The 26,881-nt window shown below is 44.6% G+C and overlaps 1 protein-coding gene across 9 annotated transcripts in view; it reads left to right on the top strand.

Annotated features, from left to right (window-relative positions):
- Positions 1-26,881, top strand: part of PKP4 (plakophilin 4) — a 255,987-nt gene that overhangs the window by 216,651 nt on the left and 12,455 nt on the right. For all 9 annotated transcript variants that reach the window (XM_080670980.1, XM_080670979.1, XM_080670981.1 and 6 more), the window contains 5 exons: positions 15,250-15,433; positions 18,658-18,775; positions 20,230-20,421; positions 20,619-20,792; positions 23,575-23,725. In XM_080670980.1, coding sequence (XP_080527106.1) covers positions 15,250-15,433; positions 18,658-18,775; positions 20,230-20,421; positions 20,619-20,792; positions 23,575-23,725 — 819 coding nt within the window. The remainder of the gene's footprint in view (positions 1-15,249; positions 15,434-18,657; positions 18,776-20,229; positions 20,422-20,618; positions 20,793-23,574; positions 23,726-26,881) is intronic.

Here is a 26,881-nt window from a genome sequence, read left to right as displayed (position 1 = left end):
CTGCAGGTTCTGTTGCTACAATTCAGTAACACTTGGGAATGTAGCAAACCATCATGAATCTAATATTTCAAGGGAACTAATTTTCTCGTAAAATATTAGGTTCACCATACAGTACCCTGCACTCCAAATAAGATACGAAACTTATGTACTCGGATTGTGCTGCCTGCCTTAATATTGTTTGAATATTAATGTTTTAACACACCTACTAGTAAATTGCATATTGATTTATTAGTATGTACTCTCTATTTCTAAAATACTTTGAGACATCTCATCCTTTCACACCAAAAAATAATTTACACCTGCATATATATGTATGTGTGTGTATATATACAAAATGCAAATTAGAGGAAACTAAATAGAATTAATAATATTCATCCTAGAAGTCCACACAGTCACTGTGGTAACACCTAGAACGTTGCCTGGAGACAGTGGTATTGCAGTCAGTGAGTGCCTTCTCTCATTGTTTGATGTTTCATTCCCTTCACACTTCGTGTTAATGTCCAAGTATCTTCTCCAAGTAACACACCTGTGCAGCCAACAAGGCTGCCAACTGATGCACATGGCTCCCCAAGGGGTCAGCGGTGATCCAGGGACCACAGCTCACCCTCAGATGTATTCTCTTTTGATTAACTAGGCAGATTAATGGTGACTTGGTGTTACATTCTTAATGTGCAGCTTTCTTCTCATTTTCTGTCATAGGAGAAATAGGTCTTTGCTGGAGTTCTGTTTCTGAGGTGTTTGTCTCTGGGAGGAACAGTGGCAGGGACTTTTTGAGCTGAGTTCTCAGGGCTTGTAAGATGTAGTGATAAACAGGAAGAAAAGTATATGAAGGTTTCGTGATTGTTTTTCATTTGAGAATAAATCAGATTTATTTGAAGTAGAGCCAGCCTTCACTACGAAGGGCTTTTATGTACTAATTTACCTGATTTATACTCTGGATGTGAGTACTAATTTAGATCTTTCCTCTATATTTTTCCATTTCTGTGTGGCTACAGTACTCATTGCTATGAACACGAGCTGTTTTAAAACATGGACCCTGACCTTGAAAGGAGGATGTTAGTGTTTCCTAATTCCAAAAGAGCTATTTCCCTGAATAGATTATGTCACTTCCAGTGTAACACTAGCACCAACCTCATATTTCTTTTCTGGAAACAGCTGCCGATAGCTTTTAGGCTTTAAGAAGTATTTTTTGGCCATACTTGTAGGGTAGGGGAAATTACAAATTCTTTTTGACTATCATTTTACCCCTAACAATTTATTCTGATATGTGGACTGATTACTTATGACATGCTCTCTTCAAAAGTAGTCTTTACTTTGGAATAGGTGTGGTCAGTGTGTAAACACCCAATGGCCACGTTTTAAGGAGCTGGCCCAGAGGACTTCAGAAGTGAGTTCCAGTTCCAAAGGCTAGATGTCAGCCTAGTTTAATGTCTTTATAAACATTATCTAGCTAACATGAAACTACCAAGTCATAATATAAATCTAGCAGAGTTGCATGTATATGACATCAAAAGATCTTTGAGCTCTTTCATTAACTCTTCCTTAAGCCAAGTACTCATAAGCTGTCTTTAAATTACAGAACCACAAGGTTGGAGGGGAACCTCAAAATTCATTTTGCCCAGTTATCCATTGATCCCATGTACAGCTTTCACACAGTCACTGCCCATTATGTGCTTGAACCCACAGGGACAGGGAGCTCATTACTTCATGAAATTGAAGGCTGAGCAGAAAGGGTTATTCAAAAGCAACAAGGAGACATTAAGTGTGACTTGAGAAGGCGAGGAAGATGTGCCCTCAGGAGCTCGTTTTGCTAAGCAATGGCCCTGCAGGAGAAGACCTATTAGCCCCATCTACAGGTGGCTGACATCTAACCAGCCTCCCTTCTATCTCCTAAGCAAGAAAGTGTGTCCCCATCTGAACCATCCTCATTACAATATGTGTGTTCCAAAATGGGTGGCAGGGTGCATGTGACCCTGTCACCCAGTGTTCCATATCAGCTGCCCATCTCTATAAAATCCCCTTTGTAAATAGAACAATATCCTTCCAAATTTCAGTGTTCTGCCAGTGTCTTCTACAAATTACTGTGGCCCTGGCCAGCCTTGCATGATGCTCAGACTTTGTAGGTGTAGCCTAAGAATTGTTTTTGTGGGTTTTTTAAATATATTTTTATTGATTTCAGAGAGGAAGGGAGAGGAGAGAAAGATAGAAACATCAGTGATGAAAGAGAATCATTGATCGGCTGCCTCCTGCACACCCCCTACTAGGATTTTTTTTTTTTTAATATATTTTTATTGATATTTTACAGAGAGGAAGGGAGAGGGATTGAGAGCTAGAAACATCGATGAGAGAGAAACATCGATCAGCTGCCTCCTGCACACCTCCCACTGGGGATGTGCCCGCAACCAAGGTACATGCCCTTGACCGGAATCGAACCCGGGACCCCTCAGTCCGCAGGCCGACGCTCTATCCACTGAGCCAAACCGGTTTCGGCCCCTACTAGGATTTGAGCCCACAACCTGGGTATGTGCCCTGACTGGGAAACAAACCGTGACCTCCTGGTTCATAGATTGACACTCATCCACTGAGCCATACCAGCTGGGTGCCTAAGAGTTCTTCAGTGCAAATTACATTCAACTTAGGATCATGGAGTGATGAAGCACAATGAACTCATGTGTTCACAATATTGTACTATTTGAAGAAATTACTATCCCTTTGAAGCTAGGTGTTCTATTATCCTTAATATCAAGTAATTCTACCCAATTATTAATCCACAGCCTTTTTCCCTAGTCCCCTTTGTTTCAGTTTGACATTTTTATTGTACTTAAATGAAAAAAATTTAGCTATTTTCTTTGAAAGATGCCTCACCTTTGCTTTAAATTTAATGACTGCCCAGGGCCTACATTTTTGGCCACATCTTTATGCAGGGAAATAAAAGGAAAAATGTTTTTTGCCAAGTGTATTTTCGCAAGACAGTTGGGCTGTTGCTGTTAATTAAAATAGTTCCCTAATATGTAACATGATATTTGTGTTTTCTTCATTCTGTTGAACATTAACAGGTTGAAACCTAATGAACGATTTTTTTTTTTTTTTTTTTTTTTTAGTAATTGTTAATATATGTGGGTGCTCAGGGTGAGGTTGCTTTTTTTAAAAAAAGAAAGCACAGGTACTTGAAAGCTGGATGAAGTATGGTTTCCCCCATTGGGTTGTAAGATGGATGAATGCGGGCCACAGACTGTGGATGGAAAGTAGGAACATCTTGTCGCTAGAAAAGAAATCATTTGTTTTTGATGGAACAAAGGAACTCATTTGTTCTTGTTGAGCTCATTTGTTCAAGATAATTAAATAGTGTTCCTAAGCTAGGAAATATGAGTTTCAAGTTTTTAAGCATCCTAAAAGCATCATTTTTAAGACTATAGAAATGGAAGATATTGCACAGAATCTGGAGGCCTACCTTTTAATGAAACATATGTCCCCAAACTATCACATGTCTCTTACCACCATTAACACTGGTGTCAAATACCAAAAAGTAGCCTTTGTTCTTGAATAATAATAGACTTTTTTAACCAGTTAACTGCCACGATATTTTGAATTTAATTTAAAAAGGTCCACTGCTTGCGTCTATAGACGCTTATGGCGTACAAATGGTTAAAGTGGCAGCCATATTCATATTACTTCCAATTTAGTAAGTGATTAGTCATCCATATGGCTAAGTAAAACGTTTCTACACATTTATTTTAAATTTTTTGGATGCCAGCAGTGGATTCCAGATACTATGCAGAACATGAAATGAGGCATATTCCTTCCTGGTCATTAGCTCCTGTTTCTAATTAGACAGTAAATAAATAAGAAAATGAGTCATGCACTAAGGAAGGGCAGGTGGACAGGCTAAAAGTTCAGCAGACAGCAGAGCATCCTGTAAAGAACTAGGGCTTAGTGGACATGCATTTAGCCTTTTGGACTGTTACCTGCCATTGGAGTATGAAACAGTTTACTGAACATGACCCCTTGGCCTAATTAATGTGCCATTAAAACAGTCACTTATTCTCTGATTCAGAGAGGAGTTGTTCTGTTAGTTTCTATGCTGCCTTTTCTGGGCCACTTGATTTTCAGGAGCTACATGGGTAGTTTTCACAAATAGAAATATTCCCTTCCAATTCCCAGCCCAATTCAGTAGGATCTTTACTATTTGGCCCACTTTATAAAAAAGAGCAATAGAAATGTATGCTTTCTTCTTTACTGAGCATTTCAAACCATAAAAATTGGCACTAAATAAAATGATAAACAAAAAATGTAATAGTAACAAAAACGGTTTATTATAAATGGATAACTCCTAATTCAGAGTCACAGAACTTTGAGCTGGAAAGGACCTTAAATAAGTCCTCTGCCCTGCCCTGCACTCCCATATAAGAGAGGAGAAACGGGGTCCAGAGATTGAGTCCAGGTCCGGCTCCTGGCATGCAGGCGGAGCTCTTCCTTCCGTGCCTCTGTCACTGCCCACCCTGGCCATCCCCAGGCCACCGACACGTGCAGGGCAGGCACAGAATCTGAGGTGCCCATTGTCAGGTGTCATTTCCCTTGTTCTTTTAAATTCCCACCAGAAAGGTACCACATACCTCCTTTGAATTTTACCCAGGAATATAGAGAAGTATTGTTTAGCTTGGCCACTAGCACAGCCACATCAAACTAGTGATCGGGTGTAATCATAAAGCTTCGTGTTGCTTAGAAAATATGGAAATGTGACATGGAGTACAATCTTCTGTCTGTGTGGGGGCTTCTAAATGTTGAGCAGAATGATGCCATCAAGCAGGGAGACTCGGAGGTCCCCTGTGAACTCAAGTGGTCAGCCACGGGTCAGAGTAGGTTTCTCAGCACAAGAACAGTCCCATAATGCCGCACTCCCTCGGTAGACCAGAAAGCCAGTAAATGCACAATTTATGAGGGCACCTCATAAACATCTAAAAAGAAGATGCCCAAGAGACCCTGATTCAGGTCCCTCAAGTTCTTTGTAGCGTTTAGTCTGTAATTTCCCAAGGCTCGGGACTGGAGGCACTCTTGTCTCTAAGCTGTGAATACCAAACAACGAGGTTGAGGATTGAGTGCAATTACAGATGAATAAGCACATTCTTGGGAGAGGTAAAAGTCAGCACAGAACAGTGTAGATATCTACTTCTGTGTCAGGAGCTGAAGTAACCTGAAGGACTACTGGGTGGCCTGGCTGCTGCCCTCTCGCTACCTGTGCATCAAAACAATGCTCTCGGGGATTTCCCCTGCTGTGCCCTGTTCGTGTTAACAAACTGCCCTAACAGACAGACTGTCCTGTGCACCCCTTAAAGGCAATCTCAGTCAGCATTTTGGGATTGTAAGCTGGTTTATTTTCCGTGGAAATGCCTTCCCAGGGTATGTGGGACTACACTATGTCATTAATGCTCTCAACCTACTCATGGAAAACTACCTAGAATAAAGATATTCAAATGCAAATGTGAATTTATAAAGGGATCTCTAGAAATTGATAGATCTTTTCAAAGGTGCTGTGATCCACCTTTGTACCTGAAAAATCACAGGAACACAGGCTATCACTCATGTTCTTTAAAGACTGAAGATCTATCACTGGTGTCCGTTAGCTGGGAAAAATCTAAACAGCAGGAGCAAGCCCCTTCAAATGGAGTATGTGGGCCTGGCCCCAGAGCGCAGCATTTGTGGCTCACACAGGTCTTCAATACCACACAGCCAGCTCCTGGTAAGCCTCCTTCCCTCAGATCACCTACGGACTCAACTCGCCACCTCTTCTGAAATCGGAGTGGTGACCGCTGTGACCCCTGCTGGGGCTAAGTTAGCTTTCCCTGCCTGACATGGATTGTGCATTAACTGTGCAGCAACCAGGTGATCAGGCAAGGCCCACGGGCCAGACTCTCCACCACCGAGGAGGCCAGCTATGCCAGACAGCAGGGGACTCAGCAGGCAGGCCCATCCTGGCAGCAGGGAGGACGAAGGAGCCACGCGCCAGGCCTGTAAGCCAGGAGCAGGCCTGCACGTTCACTGCTCTGAGAGTTGCTGCTCGCGTTGCAGGAACTTCTGCTGAGATGATGGCATCTTGGGAACCCTGGGAGTAATGCTACACCACTGTGATTGGTTCTCCTCATAATTTGTCCAGAGCGAAGTGTTTCTATCACTGAACACAATACTTTTCCCCAGTCTCATAATAATTGCTTTCCCATTGTTTCAGTTTCATGATTTGTTCATAGCCTTCCAGTACTGGTGGAAAGCTTGAGTGGTGTGCCTGAAGCCACAAATGGCAGGCATTTTTTATTGCACTGCTCCCTTCCCTCTCCCCCTTGGGTTGCCTCGTTTCTGCTACGGCACATGTTCCCACACATGCCGAACTGCTGGCTCAGCTTTGACGCCACCCTCAGCTTGCATCAGGCTCCAGTTCTTATCACAAGTGCTCTCCCTCCCTCTGCCTTCCCACAGCACCCCTCCAGAGCCTCATCACATCCTCCCTAAACTGCTGTCCTGGGACATAGGCTCTGTCCCTCCTGCTCCATCAGCCTCGCTGCCATCCCTGGAATGACACCTGTCCCTGTTCCACACTTCCCCACCTGCCAGTCAAACTGTTTCCCCATTCTCACCTGCGAGGCCAGCTCCAGCCTCGAGGCTCCCCACTCTTTCTCCCTGCCCTTCACGCTCCATCCCAGATGTGATGGTCTCCAGTCTTGCCAGACAGGTTCCCACACTCAGGAAAACCTGCAGGGAAAGGCAGCATGGTGTTGGGGAGTGAATAAGTGTGAGCTCGGGTCAGACCCACATGTTTCCTTCCAGCTCTGGCCCCAAGCAAACCACCTCTCCCAGTACCAGCTTCCCTGGTGTGATACAGCCCCCACTGCTTGGGGACTGTCTGTGCGTGCCTGGCACGAGCAACGAGAGAGCTGTGCTGTTGCTCATCCTGTGCTCGGGTGCTTTGCCCCACTGCCTTGTGTTGTCACCATGGCAAGGCCTTCCGAGGATCGGCCTGCATGTCTCCCTTAGAGCCAGTGGCATAAAATGAACAGCGCCTCTACCAGCACTTTCCACTGGTAACAGTGGAAGTATAACACAAGAGAAGTAATTCCGAACTTCCTAATAGCCACATTAAAAGGGAAGAAAAGGTGTTATTTCTTTTAATAATGTAGCCTCTTTAACCCAATAGCTCTAAATCACTTCACCTTATAAGCAGTATAAAAATTATTAATGGGTGTTCCATAATTTTTTTTTTGGTACCAGGCCTTCATAATCCAGTGTGTATTTTGTGTCTATAGCACACCTTTGGACTAGCCACTTTTCAGGTGTTCAGTAGCCACCTGTGGCTGACAGCTACTATATTTACTGCACATGTGGGTCTGTGCTAGGCTGGGTTAAAGTAACTGCGTCTAAAAGGCATGAGGTACATGACTTTGATGGACAGGGATACAGGTGGCCATACTGTGACAGAGTGTAGTAGCCACACTTAACATTATTTTCTTACCAACAAAACATCACCAAAGTTTATAAAAACCATACTGAGGTTAGGGGAGAGCTTCAGAGAGAAGAAATGGTGAAGTGTTTTTGCTAGATCCTCAGTGTTTCAGCCTGAGACTTGTAGGGAATGTCTTGGAGGCAGGTGCTAGGATCAAGGGTGGCTTATCGTCCTGATTTGTCATCCACAGACTGAGTTTACGAGATGCACACACTCTGACCCTCGGATGCAATATGCAGTCTTGAATTAAATTTTAAATACTGGTCTGATATTTCTACCCCCATTTATCAAGACTGCTTGCAGGGTAGGTACACACGGCACCAGCCTGTTCCTAGAAGTCCACAGATGCACACTTGCCAGAGGGGACCAGTGCATCTACCAGAAGTGTCCTCGGCCCCAGGGGGGTGGGCATGGTTAGGACAGTGTCTTGTCATGGCGTTCACTCTGTGCCAGGAACTGTGGGTGCAAGACCTATTGATCTGTTTTCTGAGTAGATACTCCCTACACCCTAAGGCTTGGGGACTTGAGCTTGCCTCATGGACATTGTGGGAAAGAGCGTGATCAAAACAAGAATGTCAAGAACAGACACAGAATGGGGGTAGCTTGTGAATGAAATTGTAGGGCTGTGTCTAGTGGTGATATTTGAAGTGCACTCAGACTTTTATTTTTTCTTTTGCGATGTCCAAGAACTCTTGTGGGTCTTTGTGGGTTTTTCCCATAATTAGGAAACTGGGAATAAATGTAATACCATGTAAAAGTTAATCGTTTTTTATTTCTTTCATATCAGGAAAAAATAATTGTTTAGGGCATTATGTGTGTGTGCAACTAGAGAAACTGCATTTTCTAAATGTTCTTTGTTTGACTTTTAATGTTCTTTAAGAAATACATTTTTTAAAATAGTGCCATTATTTTAATTAATCAGTTAAACCAGTTTCTAACTTGACTATAAAATTATCAGTTCTGTTAGAATAAGCTATAAAGCTAGTTTTAAACATGAGCTTTTTGGAAATTCTGCAGCATGGGATTTGTGTAAAATGGTATTTTAATTACTTTTATTCATTCTTTGTGGGGAAAATGAACTTTCATCTCTCATGAAAGTGTTTCATTATGGCTGTTGGCTATTTGTTGTGTGTACCTTTTCCTATGGTAGAGAATAAGCAGCATTTTCTAAAATAATAGGCATTAAATTTCCTAGGATCTTTTCTATTTTTTAATTATTTTTATTTTTTTATTGTTGACAGCATTGCAGATGTCCCCCAATTTCTCCCCATTAGTCCCCCTGCCCCTTCACCACACTATTGTGTATGTCCATTGGTTATGCATATCCTAATATATAAAAAGCCAGGGGCCGTCACAACCGAAACAGCTGGACGGACAACTGAACAGCAGGCTGCGTGGGGCGACAATGCCGGCAGGGGGGTTACTGAGGGATGACCAAATGACTGAACAGCAGGCTGCGTGGGGCAATTAGGCTGGCAGGAGGGTTAGTGAGGAATGACCAAACAACTAAACAGCAGGCTGCATGGGGCTACCAGGCCCACGGGGGGAGGGGAGGGCAGTTTGGGGTGACTTGGCCAGCAGGGAGGCAGATGGGTGCTACCAGGCCGGCGAGGGGGGGGGGCAGTTGGGAGCAACCAGGCCAGTGGCGGGGGGGGGCAGTTGGGGGCAACCAGGCCAGCGGGGGGTGGGGGGGGGCACTTAGGGGCAATGAGGCAGGCAGACAGGCAGGCAGGCAGGTGAGCATTTAGGAGCCAGCGGTCCCAGATTGTGAGAGGGATCCCGGATTGAAGAGGGTGCAGGCTGGGCTGAGAGAACCCCCACGCCCCCACCCCCCGTGCATGAATTTTGTGCACCAGGCCTCTAGTATGTGTATATGTTCTTTGGTTAATCTCTTCCCATCCCCCCCCCCCACACACACACACACACACACACACACAACCCTGATATATGTCAGCCTGTTCCATGCATCGATGCCTCTGGGCCTGTTTTGTTCGTCAACTTATTATGTTTATTTGATTCCACAGCCTAGTATTTTCTAAATTAGTTTGTATATTTATATTCTTAGTTCTCACAACAAATAGCTAATTGCTTTAAATTAAATAAACACCTCAAGCTTTCTAAACTAAATTATAGTTTATTTTTAACTTTCTCTTTGGGAACCAGGAGATCATGCAGTGTGCTGCTAAATATTTTTAAAGCAAATTTTACATTAGAATGTTGGAGCTAAAGGTTTATCATGATGATGGAAAGTGCTCATCCCACAGCTCTGTACTTGCTCATCAGCCTTTCTACCTCTGGGAGTTGGTGTATCTTCTATTCATTACGTACTTCTCCGGCAACATTCTTCCTGACCCATTAAATGAAGCCCTATACAGACTAAGTGGAGAGAACACTGTTTTATTACTGCCTTAGTGGAATGGAGTGTACACAGGTGTTATTAGCTGGCCTTAAGAATGGTGCTTTTTACTTTGAGTAGAAAAGCTAAATTAACCCATAACCAAGGCTTTTACGTTTAATTGAATCTTCTACATTCAATATTGGTTCATCAGAACAGGTTATTTTGGCTTTCCATAACCTTATTTTTGAAACAGAAAGTGAGGAAGAAAAGCCAGTATCTTAAGATTTGCGTTGATATTTGAAATGGCCAATTAAATCCACACCAAATGTCCTAGCTCTTTGCGTTGCGCGGTGAGGTGCAGGAGGGGTGGGATCATATAACTTACAGTGCAGATGGCAAAGCTGCCTTATGTGGGTCCCTTGAGTGCCACAGACTCAGCAAAAATTAAAAAAACACACGTTTTTTTCTGGTCAAGAATAATTTTGAATGTTTTTTTGAAGTTGCAGAAATGAAAGCTTGACTTTCTACACTATTACTGGCACAGTGGTTTTATGATCCATAAATCAACTCAGTTGACCAAAAGGTAGCATAATCAGCTTGTCTACTGAAGGGTTACATATTTTTTAGCTATTTAACAATTTATAACTGGACAACACTGATCCTTTCTTGTTAGAAGTTTGAGAAATGGGAAGTTTGGCATGTTGAGTTGAAGAGACGGAGCAATAGTGGGATTCTTCTATACCCATAGCTAAAATAATAGTTTCAACAATCATCTGTTTGAGTCTTCATGTAAAAGGCAGGCAAAACTATGCTGGCAAATAACCTTAAAGATCCAGAATTTTGTTCTGACCTTCACCTCATAGATCTTAAAGACAGTCCTGAATGCAAGGGAGGTAATATTTAATAGCTAAGTTTGACAGTCAAGGAAATAAAGGGGAAATCCAAAAACAAATATAGAATACTAGAGGCCCGGTGCACGAAATTCGTGCACGGGGGTGTGTGTCCCTCAGCCCAGCCTGCACCCTCTCCAATCTGGGACCCCTCGAGGGATGTCCGACTCACAATCCAGGACTGCTGGCTCCCAACTGCTTGCCTGCCTGCCTTCCTGATTGCCCCTAACTGCTTCTGCCTGCCAGCCTGATCACCCCCTAACCACTCCCCTGCCAGCCTGATTGATGCCTAACTGCTCCCCTGCCAGCCTGTTTTTCCCTAACTGCCCTCCCTGCAGGCCTGGTCACCCCTAACTGCCCTCCCCTGCAGGCCTGGTAACCCCTAACTGCCCTTTCTTGCAGGCCATCTTGTGGTGGCCATCTTGTGTGTTGGAGTGATGGTCAATCTGCATATTACTCTTTTATTAGATAGGATAGAGGCCTGGTGCACGGGTGGGGGCCAGCTGGTTTGCCCTGAAGGGTGTCCCGGATCAGGGTGGGGGTTCCCTTGGGGCGTGGGGCAGCCTGGGCGAGGGGCCTGTGGTGGTTTGCAGGCCGGCCACGCCCCCTGGTGACCCAAGCGGAGGCCCTGGTATCTGGGGTTTATTTATCTTCTACAATTGAAACTTTGTAGCCTGGAGTGGAGCCAAGCCTTTTGCTTGCTCCATGGCGGCAGCCATTTCTGTTGGGATTTATGTATCTTCTATAATTGAAATTTTGTAGCCTTAAGGGAGGCCTGGGCCGGCCAGGGTGTGAGGAAAGCTTGGCTTCCTCCATTGCCAGGGGCAACCCTAGCCTCCTGCTCTTTCCAGCTCCATGGCTGCCGCCGTTTCTGTTTGGGTTTATGTATCTTCTATCATTGAAACTTTGTAGCCTTGAGTGGAGGCCTAGGCCGGCAAGGGCAGGTGGAAAGCTTGGCTTCCTCCATTCCCGGGGAAACCCAAGCCTCCTTCCTGCTCTCTGTGGCCGTAGCCATCTTGGTTGGGTTTATTTGCATATTTGCTCCTGATTGGCTGGTGGGTGTGGCTTGTGGGCGTGGCTTGTGGTGTAGCGGAGTGTTGGTTAATTTGCATATTACTCTTTTATTAGATAGGATATTAAATTGGATCAATCAACAAATATTTTTGAGTAACTGTTATATTCCCTGCATATGTGTAATAAGACATAAAAAAAGGGTGATAGAGTTTTGTTCTTCAATATACTTGCCTAATAAAATGTAAATTAAAATTAAATTTAGAAATACAAATGCTTATCATCCTTTAAAAAATCATGTCAAAGTTCAAGCCTTGCCTATCAGCTGTGGCTCAGTAGTTGAGCGTTGGCCCATGCTTCAAGAGGTTGCTGGTTCGATTCCAGTCAGGGCACATTCCTGTGTTGCAGGCTCAATCCCCAGTAGTGGGTGTGTGGGAGGCAGCCGATCCATGATTCTCTTTCATTGAAGTTTCTATCTCCCTTTCCCTTCCTCTCTCTAAAAATCAATAAAAACATATTTTAAAATTTCAAGCCTACAAAATAAATGGGAAGTTAATTTTGTGCAGCTTGACTCTAAGGTATTTTATGTAAAGCACACAATTCCTGAGACAGAGTAAAACAAACAAACAAACAGCAAATGGTCATTATTCTTGTTTATATTGATTTATGGACATTGATGCTCTTCAAGTCCATGAAGATGTAAGGGCTAATAGTAAACTGTCGGATGACATCTAACTAGTTGTTCTAAATGCCAAGTAAGAAAAAGAAAGCAGTACAGAATTCTTGTACCTACACAGAAAATCATGGAAAATTGCAAATCTGGGAAATAGCCTTTTACCAAAAGTAGGTCTTAGAGGCAGCCAGGAGTGGAGGCAGGACCCATGGAAAACAAGCTTTTCTGCCAACGATCAAAGAACTTCTCAGCCTCAACTACAAGTTCCAGTGTACTAAAGAACCATCCCATTAGTCATATTTTCACCTGAAGTTTGTGACTCACGCTGTTTAATTTTCTGCAGAGAGATCTAACTTTATACCTGGAGCCTATATTATGATAGGTTTTGCTTTCTACAAGCCTTACCTTGCTGTTAACTTTGCTGGGTTGCACTTACTTTGTGAAGTATAGAAACGGCAGCTCTCCCTACATGATGAATTTTGTGGAGTGAGGAATTTGAAAGCTTTGACAGATAACTTGCTCTGATGGCATTAGGAATCACATGCCATAAAACTGTCAGCAGGGACAGTTATGAAATGACCCTGTCCACCAGAGCCTGGGCTCTGGCCCCTTGCTGGCCTGTGGCTGGCTCACGCCCCGGCGGCCCCATCAGTGCCCTGGGAAGAGTATGGTTGGCCTTGTTAGCAGGAAATGTTAGAGCTCCATTCATGGCACCCTTCATGCCTCGTCCCATTCCGTCTTCTGTCTTGCTTCCCATCTCTTGTTATTGGGGTTGGGCAGACCTCCAGAGACTCATCTTTAGCTCCCAGGCCCCTTCAGTGGTCATCAGTCCTCTAATCCTTTTCCACTAAGACAGTGCTTTTCAAATGTCTTTGGGACACGAGACCCTTTTTAAAACAGAAACACCCAAAGAAACCCAATCTTGAGAGATTAGTATGGAGTCGTTCTGCGTGAACTGGATGGGGATCATGAGCTCTACCCTCAGCACTCCTCCATTCCTCACAGGGCCACCCCTGAGTCCGGCAAATGCCCAGAATCCAGGTAGCACAGTGTAAAACCATTTTATGTAGAAATGTACAGCCCATTTTCTCAGAATCCACGGAGGACTAACTCTGCCTGTGGATTTTGAGTTTGGTCCATAAGCACCGGTAGGACTTCCCTGCTGTGTGCCACCTCTGGCTACACAAGCAATGATCTGTCGTGGTGGGAAGAACAAGGTTTCAGAGACCAAGCAAGGTCTTCCCTTTTCCTCATTTTGAACTCTTCCCCCTCTCCCCGCCCACGTCCCTCTCCAGGCCTGACTAGATGGGCTCTGCTGAGGCAGAGGTCCTGAAAAACTGTGGTTCTGGTGGGCTCTCCAACTGCAAAGGGTAGGAGCAGAGGGAACAAGGGAAGCCCAGGTACAGAAGCCAAAGCCACGTGAAAGAGGAGAGGAGCAGGCACAGTGTGGAGCAGAACACAGGACCCACATGTTTTCTCAGGGTGGAGCCGACCATTCCCTCCACCGCATCCCCACAGCCCCCATGTGGCCCGGTCAGGGCAGGCTTTCGGGCAAGGGATGGTCCTCTCTCAGTGAATCGTCAGAGTATTGCTGCACTACCTTCTTTCTAGCCCGTTGCTTTTACCTCTCCTTCCTCCAAAAAGAATAAAAGCTTTTATCAGCTCTCTGGACCACCCTCCCTCATACATAAAGGGTCCTGTGCTGTTTCCAGGCTGGCTCCAGGGTCCCTACACACTATCCTTGTTGCAGGCCCATACTCTTGCTCAGTCACAATCACAAGCCTGACCTGCCCCGACGGACATGGCAGATTTTGCCGACTCCTTCCCTTCTACCGGCTGAATGTTGAGGGTTCTGAGAGCACTGTGCAGACTTGAGCAGCTCGCCAAGGATACATCAGGCATGCAGGGTTCTGAGGCCTCGGCCACAGAGGAACTGCAACTTCTCTTCCACCTACTTCCCTCTTACTTGGGAAAATGCATTGATGTGAAAATGACGCTAGAGTAGATGTAATCTTGAATTTGCTCTTAGAGTAATTATTAGAAAATATGTGTGCTACAACAATAATTTAATCCACCTCATAGTTGACATAGATATGAAGATAATTTAATGTGCTTACAATTTTGATAGCATTCTAATAAGCTACATTTTAGGTCTTTGTCCTAGCAATCTTTTCATCAGTTACAGTATGGTGACTTAATTTCTTGAAGTTCACCTGGATCCAAACGGAGTGGCAGTAACTTGCACTTCTAAAACACATGGTAATAAAACTCTTAAAGTGGAAATAGAAATATCCAAACCTTATCTAAATAAATATGAAGCAAATGTAGCCACCCTCTGTGCCATTAAAGCTACTGCATTAAGTGTGAATGTCCCAGTACCAAAAGTAAGAAGAGAAAGCATGATGAGGAGAGACATGTCAGTCTTTTGAGAAAAAGAAACTTATTCCAAGTTCTAAAAATGGTTTGTCTCGCAGAACATTGAACGAAAGGGAAAACGCAATGAATGGCAGTTTTACAACAATCATAGATGCCTTATATTATGACCTGTGATCGGATTGTGCCCCTCACCTCACAGAGCAACTAATTTGCTTTGCAAAAACCGTAGTTGTCTTGCCTTATTGATGCATAGGCTCTAAAACTTGAGAGAAGGACTATCCCATCTTTGTAATAGTGCCAGGAGCTCACATATGTCCATTCGTCATTTATCAGGGATCCAGCCCAGCCTGGATGCAATGGATTAGGTTTAGAGCAGACTGGGTTCACATCAGTTAGAGCTGGTATGTTTATTTCGTTACTAAAACTGCAGCATCTTTCACTGATGATTTGATGTCTAAAATCTCACTTTTAGGAGTTCTTTGGAATTTATCCTCATGTGATGCTGTAAAGATGACAATCATTCGAGATGCTCTCTCGACCTTAACAAACACTGTGATCGTTCCACACTCCGGATGGAATAACTCTTCTTTTGATGATGATCATAAAATTAAATTTCAGACTTCACTCGTTCTACGTAACACAACAGGTTGCCTGAGGTAAAGTTTTTTACCTTTTTTTTTTCCCAATGAATTCAGTGATTAAATCATAGGAGGGTTTAATTCATTTTGTTGACACCTACCTAAATTTTCAAGTTTGTTTCAAAATGTTGGCCACTAGACTTGGTTATCCTGTGAAGAAAACATCATGAGCTCAGACTAGGAGCCTGAAAGACATTATCTTATAAATGACTCTTCTGTGATTTAGTCAAAGGGCCTTTCAGTCTGAAATTCTGCCAAAATTCCTGCGTTTTCCACTTGAACAGCATTTTTCTGGTTATCACATCCTGATTGCTAATGTTGTAGCCTGGTTTTTAAGTTCAAAATGTGATGGTTAAAGCATTTTTGTTTTTAAAAGAGTGCAAAGAGGTGTGTGGTTTCAACAGTCATTGGGTTTGATTTTTATAAGTAAATGAAAACATGCCCAAATAGTATTTTCCATCATCATTTATTTAGCATGTAGACTCCATAAAGCCTCCCTTAAGTGTACGCAGTATTGCTCATTAGTTGCCATTCACACTCTGAGCTCAATTTCTGCCCAGTTTCCCTGGCTTACAGTGCCCGGGACAGAGCAGCCTGGTGATGACAAGAGGGGGCTCTGGCCTCAGGCACCTGGCTTCCCATCCCCCTCTGAGCCCTCAGTATCCTCATCTTTAGGGATAATAGTACCACCTCAGAGTTGTGAAGAATCAGCTTGTGTAAAGTGCTTAGCGTTTTACTAGTATGTGACACACAGCACTATTTGACGCCTAAACATCTCTGCAACGGAGAGCTTGGGAGAGGCAGAGGGAGGCCTGGCTGCTGCTCTGAAGCCTTTCACTGTTGTGACAGGTGACTGTCGGCCCCCTTGAGGGTGGGGGATGGCAAGAGTCCGGATCCTGGAAAACAGGCCAGCTCCCTAACTCAGATGCCTGTGTCTAAAGGCAGCTCCTATCACCTACTGGTCATTTGTGGAAGCGGCATCTCATTCTCCCCACACCTGGATCCAGGGAGGCTGCGATTACTCCTCAGCCAGCCTGCCAGACTTCCAGGAAGGCCCTGGGGCTGGACACACGCCCAGGGGCAGGACACAAACCCAGGCTCTCCAGTGGTTCATGGTTATAAACATTTGTGAATGCCTTCCTTGTGGAATCGATGAACAAGATACACTAGATCCCTGCTCATGTTCTATTGGGGAAGACAGACAAACAAAAGTCACAGTAGGTGCCATTAAAAAAATAGGGTGGTGTCAGAGTTTTTAGAGGATTGTTTTGAATATCATCAGATGGTCTCTCCCAGGAGGTGATATTTAAACCAAAGATCTGAAAATCCTAAGGAGCTACCCATTTGAGGGTGGGGCATCAGGAAAACGTGAGTTTGAGGGTTTGAGGCAGCAGTGATGCGTAGGGTAAAGACTCAGGGGCAGGAATGGTCAAGGCGCAGAGTGGAATCAGATTATGTAGGATTTTTTAAATCAAAGACGGAGTTTGTACTTTATTCCAAGTGCCATGGGAAACCATCAGAGGGTTGACTCATGGGAGTGATGGACTGGTTTCTGTCTGTGATGTGGAGAACTGAGTGTGGGCAACATAGAGACAGAAGACGAGGCTGCTCAGTGAGTGACCCAGACAAGGTGACAGTGGCCTAAACCAGGCACTGGGGAGAGGTAGGCAGATGTTGGGGGGCGGGTGTTTCATGGAGGGAGAGCTGGCAGGGTCTAGTGTACTGGATATCAGGGCAAAGGAAAGGGATGATAAGATAATGATTTTGGGGTTTATCCTCCTCAGTTTCCTCATAGGTAAAAGGGGAGAATAATAGTAACTATTTCATAGGGTTGTTGTGAGGAAGCGATGATTTGCTGCATATAAAGCAATTAGACAAGTGCCTGCCAGTGTTTGTCAGTCATGCTTGTTATTTTAGACTCCCATGAGTCAACCCTCTGGTGGTTTCCCATGGCACTTGGAATAAAGTGCAAACTCCGTCTTTGATCTAAAAAATCCTACATAATCTGGAGCAACTACGAGCACAGAAGTGCTGTAGGTGAAGTCAGGGAGGAGAAAGGGCAGAGGGAGAGCAGGTGAGAGTGTTGGCCACGTCCATTCTGAGACATCTAATTAGGTACTTATGTGGTAATATCCTGGAAGCAATTGGATAAATGGGTCTGGAGTTCTAGAGAGTGGCCAGGCTAAATATCCACGTTTGGGAGTTAAGGGTCCAAAGGCTATATTAAAGCCAAGGAGAGAAGGAAGGGCCACCTGTGAGAGGGCAGAGATAAAGACAAGAAGGGATCAACGTAGCCCTGGACAGTCCAGAGGGACCCACTGGCAGAGAGGCTGAGAAGAAAAGGCAGTGAGATGAGAGGGGGCCAGGAGCTCGTGGAGGAACGCAAGAGGCAGCTGCTGAGTGCTGCTGAGAGGTGACAGGAAGGACCACAGGTGACATTACCTTTCTGGCCCCAGAAAAATAAAGATGAAAAGAACAATCTTAAGATTTGCAAAATCTCAGCGTTAGCCTAGAATCTTTTAAATGGGACATAAAAAATAGATCTTTCTGATTTGGTATCAATTCATGAAGGCAAACTGATATCAAACATTTCAAAATGGATGAGACCTAAAACAGTTTTCAGGGTTTTTAAATAATTGGAAAGATTATAAAAATTACAGCATAAGCAAATGTGCGTATTGAACTTGAATTGAATGTTTATACAAAAAAATGCTGCTTCCTGTGTTCGTCGAGAAGTGTTCATGGCCACCTGCTACATGCAAACCATAATAGTCACAGTGACTGGAAGGACCTTCAGGCCTAACAAGGCTGGTAATGCGAGTCTGAAATAACAAGCATGACTGACAAACACTGGGAATTTACGTGGCAGGCACTTGTCTAATTGCTTTATATGCAGCAAATCATCGCTTCCTCACAACAAGCCTATGAAATAGTTACTATTATTCTCCGCTTTTACCTATGAGGAAACTGAGGAGGATAAACCCCAAAATCCTTATCTTAGGAGGTTAGAAAGTGGCATGCCACACGTGCAAGAGAGAAGGCTCAGATGCTCCTGCTCCCTTCTTTTTGTGTGGATCATGGGGAGATAGCTATCGTGAGCTCTCGGAATGTTAAAATGTAAGCCCCAGAATGTCTACTCAGACCAAACCCTCGTGGCCACCGTCTTCTCTCAGGTCACTGAGGTAAGGCTCCGTGGCTACCGGTGAGTTGATCTCAGCAGCTCCATGTGTCTCTCTGTTTAGGAACCTCAGCTCTGCAGGGGAGGAAGCCCGGAAGCAGATGCGATCCTGTGAGGGGCTGGTGGACTCACTGCTGTACGTGATCCACACGTGTGTGAACACATCCGATTACGACAGCAAGGTCAGTGCCTGCCTGGCCATGGGGGGCACGATGACATGACAGCAGCTGCCTGACACCGCTAGTTGCATGCCATTGGTTCTTTCTGGAATTCCTGAGCCTCTCCTCTCATTAGGCTACTCTCCAGATTAAAGGGGGGAGGGGGGAAGGGGATGATCTCTAAAAATTACAAGTTCACAAGGGACATGGTGACTTCAGAAAATAGCCCCAGAACAGGGGAAACTGAGTGACTCCATGTGGTAAAGGACCTAGCAGTTGCAGGGTCCTGACTTTCTCTGTGGCTCCCTGGGCCCTTTGTCGATTTTCCTTGCTGCTGTTCCCTCCAATTCTGTATTCCTTCAGCCAGAAACAGATCCACCTGTATTTGAGTATCTACTGGATAAAAGTTCCTAGCCAGGCACTGTAACCCCTCCGTACACCCACAGCCCGGCTCCAGCACCAACTTCAGGTGCCTCTCTTTACATCCCAGTCTTGGCCCTTCCCCTCCCTCTAATGTCAGAATGGTCTGTTCCCAGCATGAGCTCCTTGTCCGTCCCCCCCCCCCCTCCCTGCTGATTTCTCCATCCTGGCCCTAGCACAGGCATTCTACTCTTCAGGAGCAGGGATTGAGGAAGGTCGGGAGAAACAGCAGGAGGGACTTAAAAGTGTCAGGAGTTCAAAGCCAGCTGGGTACTTGGTGTTCACCATGGTTGGAACCGGGAGAGCCCATAAGAAGTCCTTGGGTTGTAAATATGGGTCTGAGAGAAAGAAGAATGATGAGTGGTGGGCTCAGAGAGAAGATGGTGATGGCCAGGTTTTTATTTGAGCCTTGTTGAACCAGGAGATCTGCAAATGAAAATGAAGGAGAGAGCAAGTGGGAAGGGAGCTTGCTGAGCAAAAGCTGAACTTGATTTTAGGCACTCTCGGTGAGGTGACTATTGGCCTCCCAGTTAGAGATGTGATACAAGCTTTAGGAGCAAAAGACCAAGTACAGAAGGCAGCTTCTCCACAGAGAAAAGAGATCATGGAACTTGTGCAGAGAGTGGGGAGAGTTGGGAGGTGGAAGGAGGAGACAAAGATGGGACTTGTGGGGAGGGCAGTCCCCAGAGAGGGTTGGTCACACCTGTTGTCATGACGAGGACTTGGTGAGGCGTAAAGTTCTGGCAACTCAGCTGCATTTTGCCACTGCAGCTGCCCTGAAGCAGAAACACTGGGCACTTTCTCTCCCAGGGTCTTGCACATTTTAGTTGGCATGAAATCAGATCCTCAGATGTACTGGATGGCTCTGCATTCTGTCCTTCGGGTATTCCGTAGAAGTTCTAGAATCATAATTCTTCCCTTACACTGTTTTAAGTTCCTGTAAGAAAAGGCAAATCTTTCATATTCTACATTTATTTAATATTATTAGCATTCAGTACAGAAGCATTTTGCACTGATGTGCTGGGATAGTTTTAATTATACGCTGTTTTGGGTTTCAGACCGTGGAGAACTGTGTGTGCACCCTGAGGAACCTGTCCTACCGGCTGGAACTGGAGGTCCCTCAGGCCCGGCTGCTGGGGCTGAACGAATTGGATGACTTACTAGGCAAAGAGTCTCCCAGCAAAGACTCGGAGCCAAGCTGCTGGGGGAAGAAGAAGAAAAAGAAAAAGAGAACGCCACAAGAGGATCAAGTTAGTATTTTACTTGACATGAAACTAAAGTTTCATTCTTCTGGGAGTAAGAAATCACATATTGGATGAGAAAAATAGTATTTTCATGATACCGTTGTTCTATATAGCTGGAGCTGAGCCCATCAGAGAGGAGTGTTTTCCGATGTTGGAGATTGTGTTCACTTTGCTTCATTTAACGTGTGCTCTCTGTCTTTCAGTGGGATGGAGTTGGTCCTATTCCAGGACTGTCAAAGTCCCCCAAAGGGGTTGAGATGCTGTGGCATCCGTCGGTGGTAAAACCATATCTGACTCTTCTAGCAGAAAGTTCCAACCCAGCCACCTTGGAGGGCTCTGCTGGATCTCTCCAGAACCTCTCTGCTGGGAACTGGAAGGTAGGGCGTCTTCCGCCTGTCCACACTTCCCATCTGTGCAGTCATGTCAGCAGCGGTGGTGAAAGAGACATGGTTGTCCAGAGTTTGGAAAGGGAGAGATAGCAGTAGGCTCTGGGGATCCAAAGATGAATATGGCATGGCCCAGCAGACAGATCAAGTCAGGGCAGTGTAGATGTCACAGCTTGTGTGTGCTGCGGGGTCTCAATGGGGAACATCTATTCCAGCCCAGCAGGTGAGGGAAAGGCCAGGAAAGGGGAGACCAAGAGGCAAGCACGATTTCCTGGAGGGGTGGTGCTCCCCAAAGGGACTCTTAGTTCTGCTGGCAGAACTAGGCCAGCAGAGTCTGAGGTTGGGGTGCAGAGGGAGTGACCCAGGTAAAGGGACAAGAGAAGGAAGGCCTCAGGTGAGGAGAATGTGAGTGGACACTGCGGGCTGGTTGCTGGAGCATTTGCGGGCAGGGCATGGAGTGGCCCTTGGTGGAGCCAGGCATCGCGAGCAGGTGTGACTGCCAAGCTTCAAGAGCTGGGACCTGACCCACAGACCAGAGGCACCACCAAAAGGGGTTAAGCAGACAAGTGGCACAGGCCGACGTGGACACTATCAGATAGAGCCGTGCAGAAGGTGAATTCGCAGAAGAGGAAAGTAGAGGCTGGAGTTTACTGGGGAGCAGGTGAGAGATGCTGAGGGCCTGCAGTAGAGCTGGGGTTGGGCAGCGATGCAGCGAAGGAGAGGGACCACTACTCCTCTCTCAGGTGCTCACAGAACATGCATACGGTGAGTTTCCACATGCCTTTGTAGGTATGTGACTTCTTTATGAGAATTAAGGTGGTTTCCTGCCATTACCATTTTAAGTGTGTCCTTAAAACTTTTAAATGTCATCTAGCAACTTTCCACACAGTCCTTGTCGGAAACATTTTCAACCTCTAAAAATGTCCTGACAAGTGTATGTTAGTAGAGTTACTATAATGCTTGTTTTTGGCTACCTCCTCCACCACTACTTCCCAAATGAGAATCTTTTGGTCACTGTATTATCCATGAGAGTAAAAAGCATTGCTAAGCCAGTTTGGTTATTTTCTTATTGTTTTTAATTAAAGTGCTAATAGCTTAGCATCTAAGTATTGGCTCTGGAGTCAGAACCCTCAGCTTTGAATCCTAGACCCTCCACTTACTAGCTGGGGCCTCAGATGGCCCTGTCCTTAGTTTCTCCATCAGTAAATGGAGATAATACCTACCGCATGAGGTGGTTGTGAGGATTAAAGAAGATTATAAATGTGGAGGACCTACGACAGTGCTCAGCATATAATTATGTATTCATAACATTTCTGTTGGTGACTCAGCAGTCACCTCCAACTTGTGACTTAAGGATCATTTGATGATAATTTTAAAAAGATATAGTAATTAAAAGAGGTATGATTTAAGTTCTGTAGAATTTCATTTCTGGGATCATTTAGTAAATGAAAGTTAGATGGCAAACTCATTTAAAATATGAACAGCATCTAAAATAGTAAATCAAAATATTGGACCCTTGTTAAGAAAACCAGGTAATCATGGCCACAGAGGTTACCCAGTCAGAAGCTGTTTGGGGAGCAGTGATGACCAGTGCTCTGAAGGGAGGTGCTCTGGGCTGGGCTGAGCCGTGGTCTCCAAGGGAGACAGGCGTTGGCTCTGTTGCAGGCGTCAGAGAGAGGCTGATAGAGCTGCCGGCCCTACGGCAGTCATGCACTCTGTTTCCCCCTGGAGATTTCATTTGGAAAATAGGAGTATTTGTTTTATATGAAGAATGTTAATAGGATCTTTGAAATGCATTTTTCCTCTTATATTATTGAGATAATCTATGCTGTTGGTATTCAAGAGACTGAGTGGTCAATCACATATTTTAATGTTCAAAATAATACAAAGGGCTGGCAGATCTTTGTCCTCAGGTCTTGACCACAGCAGTAAAGTATTAGATGTTTAATGATCAGCATTTTTCAATTATCCTGAATTTTGAAAGACAATTTGCCTTGGTAAAAATGTCAGTTAAAGCTCAAAACAAGATTAAAGGCCCATTTTCAAATGTTACCTTTTTCTGATTTTTTTTGGTGTTTCCCTGATAACTTGGCGTTCATTTCCCATTCCTGTGATGCACAGACTGACTCATCGTTCAGACCTGCAAAAGACTTGGACTGTAGATTTTAAAAAGCAGCAGCAGCTGACTAATCTTGAATGAGAAAACATTTTACACAGGAATATACTTACTTTTTACCAATATATGAGTTGTGTTGCTCAGTGTTTCTGGAAAATTCATTTTCTTCTGAGGCAGGGATTGTTCCAAGGAATCTCTTTGAAAGGTTTTGAACTCTAAATATTGTTACAGACAAGAAAGAGAAAAAGCATTACTTGATGGAGACAGGCTCTCCTTTAATGTGTGCTGATCAGTTATGCCTCTGCCATCCTATTTATAGCCTCTGGACCTGGCTTGGGTCCAACTGCAGAGAAGATCGAGATTCTTCCTTAATCGTGTTTATGTAGCTGAGGCAGCTAGTAATCACTGCCTTCTCTTTTCTGCACAATATCTGGCAGATGGTGGTTTGAGATGTTCAGGCTTTTGGATTTCTTTTTAAATCAGTCATCCTAGCCTATCTTTATCCCAAACTATGATTTTCTCTTTACTGACACCACAGATTTAATCTCCAATTGGAAAGAAAACATTTAATCTATTAGTTCATCATTTTTAGGCAACAATAACATCTGAGAGCTGAACTCTGTTCTATTTTACTAATTGCCTTGTTTTTCTCACTAGTTTGCAGCGTATATCCGGGCAGCCGTCCGCAAAGAAAAAGGGCTCCCCATCCTTGTAGAGCTTCTGAGAATGGATAACGACAGAGTGGTTTCTTCCGTGGCAACTGCCTTGAGGAATATGGCACTAGATGTTCGAAACAAGGAGCTCATAGGTACGTTCTCGTGACCAGGTGAGCTACAGAGAGAGAGGAAGAGTAACTACAGCATTTATAAAACTCTTATTTTGATTTATACAAATATGACATTTAAAATGATTAGCAACTGAGTCCTGGTCCTGTTTTCTCGGCAGTTTTGGGTACCCCTGCTGGCTTTTCTTTGTGAGCATTCCTTTTCATCAAGAGGCGGGGCTCATTAATTAAACCTTAATCAGAAAAGCTAGCATTTTCCATTATACTTTACAGCACTACTTAATAGAGTTGATGTCTTTGTTTCCTAAGAAAGGTTCATTTCTTGAGCAACGAGAAAATGTTTAATTCTCCCTTCCTGACTTGAGACTAATAGTACCAACACTACAATCTTCCTACTTTAAAGAAAAAGAAACCACATGAAAGGTTTGTAGCTTTTCCCTCTCGGATCTGGGTAAATGCTCACCCTAGGCGGAGCAGAGTCACTGTCCCAAGGCCATTTCCCCCCAGGGCAGGGTCAGGCGAGGGTAAGGCAAGTGGAGCACACGGTACATTTAGGAGGCATTTATCCTCACATCCACCCAAGCATAGGGTTGGCCCTTGCATGAACCTGAGAATGAGCAGCTCTTCAAGATGTACACCCTGGTTGGCTTAGCTCACTTGCCTCCAGTGCGGTGCCATATCTCAAGCAGAGAGTGGGGTAAAGAAAAGACCAGAGACCCTCCCAGACTTAGGTGAAATCCTGGCTCTGCTGCTCACTGGCTATGGAACCTGGAGGGTCCTGTATGGAGCCTACTGGGGCTCAGTGCCTTCATCCAAGTTGAAAACTCCCTCAGCCATTCCCTGAAAGGGAGCTGACGATGCCTGCTCCCCTCACCATGGATCTGCTGTGTAAATGAGATGAGAGGTGGCAGCTGCTTATAAACCGCCAAGCTCCACGCCAGTCCCACAGCTGGTGACAGTTCAGGAGAGAGACAGGGGAAATTTCACAAGACCTTGTGTGGATTCGTGAATATATATTGAAGTAATTAAAACACGCCTGCCATTAGAGAGGGAGGGAGACCGAGGTGAAGATGGGAAGAGAGAGAAAGAACAAGGACAGTAATGTTTGCCTTAAAGAGTTGCTGTGAGCATTCAGTGGCACACTTGCTATTCTAAATTATCGCCTAGATTACCCTACTCTCAACACCCCATTTCTTTGAGCCACATCATCCCCACAGAGAGGAAAGGAGCCTCTGTTCGTGCAGTCGAGCATGAGCCTGGTTCCAGCAGATATGTCATAACTTACTTCCCACACTTCCTTAAGAGAAATCCTGTCGGTCCCCAAAGAGATTTTTAAAGTTATTTTGTTACATCTGTATTTGAATTTCTTTTAAAAAGCACAAGTGGTTTGGGAGTTCTTAATGCTGAAAAATAAAGGGTTGACAACATAAACCCCATGACCTGTCATTCACCACAGGGAGGAGGCACGGGAGAGCAAAAGTTGCAGGGCCAGCAGCACTGGCCCGAGTCTTCCTGGAAAAGGAGCCTGTCCCTGTACGGAGTCCCCGCCTCTCCCACTGCGTCCTGTGCTCTCTGAATGTCCCAAGTCCCTTTTAAACTTTGACGAGCATTTTCTCTCTCCACTGATGAGCATTGTTTACCCACCTGGCACTCTTGGACTGGCCCATGAGCCACTTTTTCTTGTTTCCCTATAAAGATTCCTTCCTTCCTTTGAGGTCTGAGTCCCTCCCAGACTGTAAGTTGCCCAGCACTTCTGTTCCTAAGAACCGTCCCCTTCTCTGACCCCTCCACTCTCTCCTCGCATCCATCACCAGCACTAGCAGCGGACTTTCTCTTCAGAGACATTTTTACAACTGAAGTTCTGTCACCTCCATACTCACCTGAGTCCAACCAACCCAGCTGTCTGGAGCCGCAGGCTCTAATGCAGGGGCGGGGAACCTTTTTCCTGTCAGGGGCTACCTGGATATTTATAACATCATTTGCGGGCCACACAAAATTATGAACTTAAAAATTAGCCTTCTATATTTGGTCAAACATTTAATTAACTTGCCCCTCATGCCTTGGCAGGGCCAGAAATGATTTTGCAGGCCGAACGTTCCCCACCCCTGCTCGCTTTATCCCAAGAGTCAGGAGTACAGTTTGTTTAATGTGGTATCTTAGCAGAATGACAGATTACACGTCATGGACCTTTCGGTCGTTCATGAGTATTCAAAATCACTAGTGCTAACTTGCCATCTGTTCTTAAAAACCACATCTATCTTCGGGCTTACAGTGTCATCGCAGCTTTTCCGCTCTGCGCAACAGTGTGCGCCGTGACTCGCCCTAAGGCATGCAGTGTGTGCTCAGGGCCTGTCCGCTGCTCACCAGCGTATACAAATAGGTCCTTCACCAAAGCCCTTAATATCCACTCAATTATTAGCTGAGGAGAAAAACTAAGAAAATATTTACTTGGGCTTCAGTTAATTTCTTTTGTTTGTAGTGCAATTATTCCAGTTTGTCACTTGGTAATTGAAATTGGAAAAGAAAGAGATAATCTCTTTTTGGAGAGGAGTACGAGAAATTGAGTTTCTTAAATACCTCAGTAGCTAGTGGACTCCCCAGCCTGTCTTATCAAGAACTTTATTATTGTTGAGTTGCTCCAGGGAGATAATAGACCCATAATTATCTTGTGTCTTCTTTAAAAGAAACGAACACGTTGATATCACTACTGATGTCAACAGCTGGTATGTACTCTCAACTTGATAAAAATGTGGAACTGTACGTGGTTCAAGTGGTGAGATCCAGGAGAATGTAATGAAGACACTGTTTGGTGGTCCTACTTTGTCCAGCTAAGGAAGCTGAGGTATTTTTGACGCATGAGAATTGAGTAAAGAATAAAATTTACTGTCATAATTCCTTTATTTCTTAACTGTTAATGAAAATGGTCGAACTAAAGCAACATGACTGGTGTATCCAGTTTTATCCACTGACTTACATTTTCTTTCAGCGATTTACAGTAATGTTTTATTAAATCATTCATTTCTTCATGTGCCATTGCAATACATGTTAACTTCCCCTTGTGTCTGTCCTTTTACCCTTCACGGCGGTTCCCCTGTTATCTCCTCTCTCGGTGTTTTGTATTTATGAGGCTACCCAGCCGCCAACTTTAAAGAACAATAACAAAAACCTTGCACTTCTGAA

The sequence above is a fragment of the Plecotus auritus genome (assembly GCF_963455305.1).
Source record: "Plecotus auritus genome assembly, chromosome: 5".
Lineage (NCBI taxonomy): Eukaryota > Metazoa > Chordata > Mammalia > Chiroptera > Vespertilionidae > Plecotus > Plecotus auritus.
The sequence above is the reverse complement of the archived record's forward strand: the minus strand, read 5'-3'. Positions and strand labels throughout refer to the sequence as shown.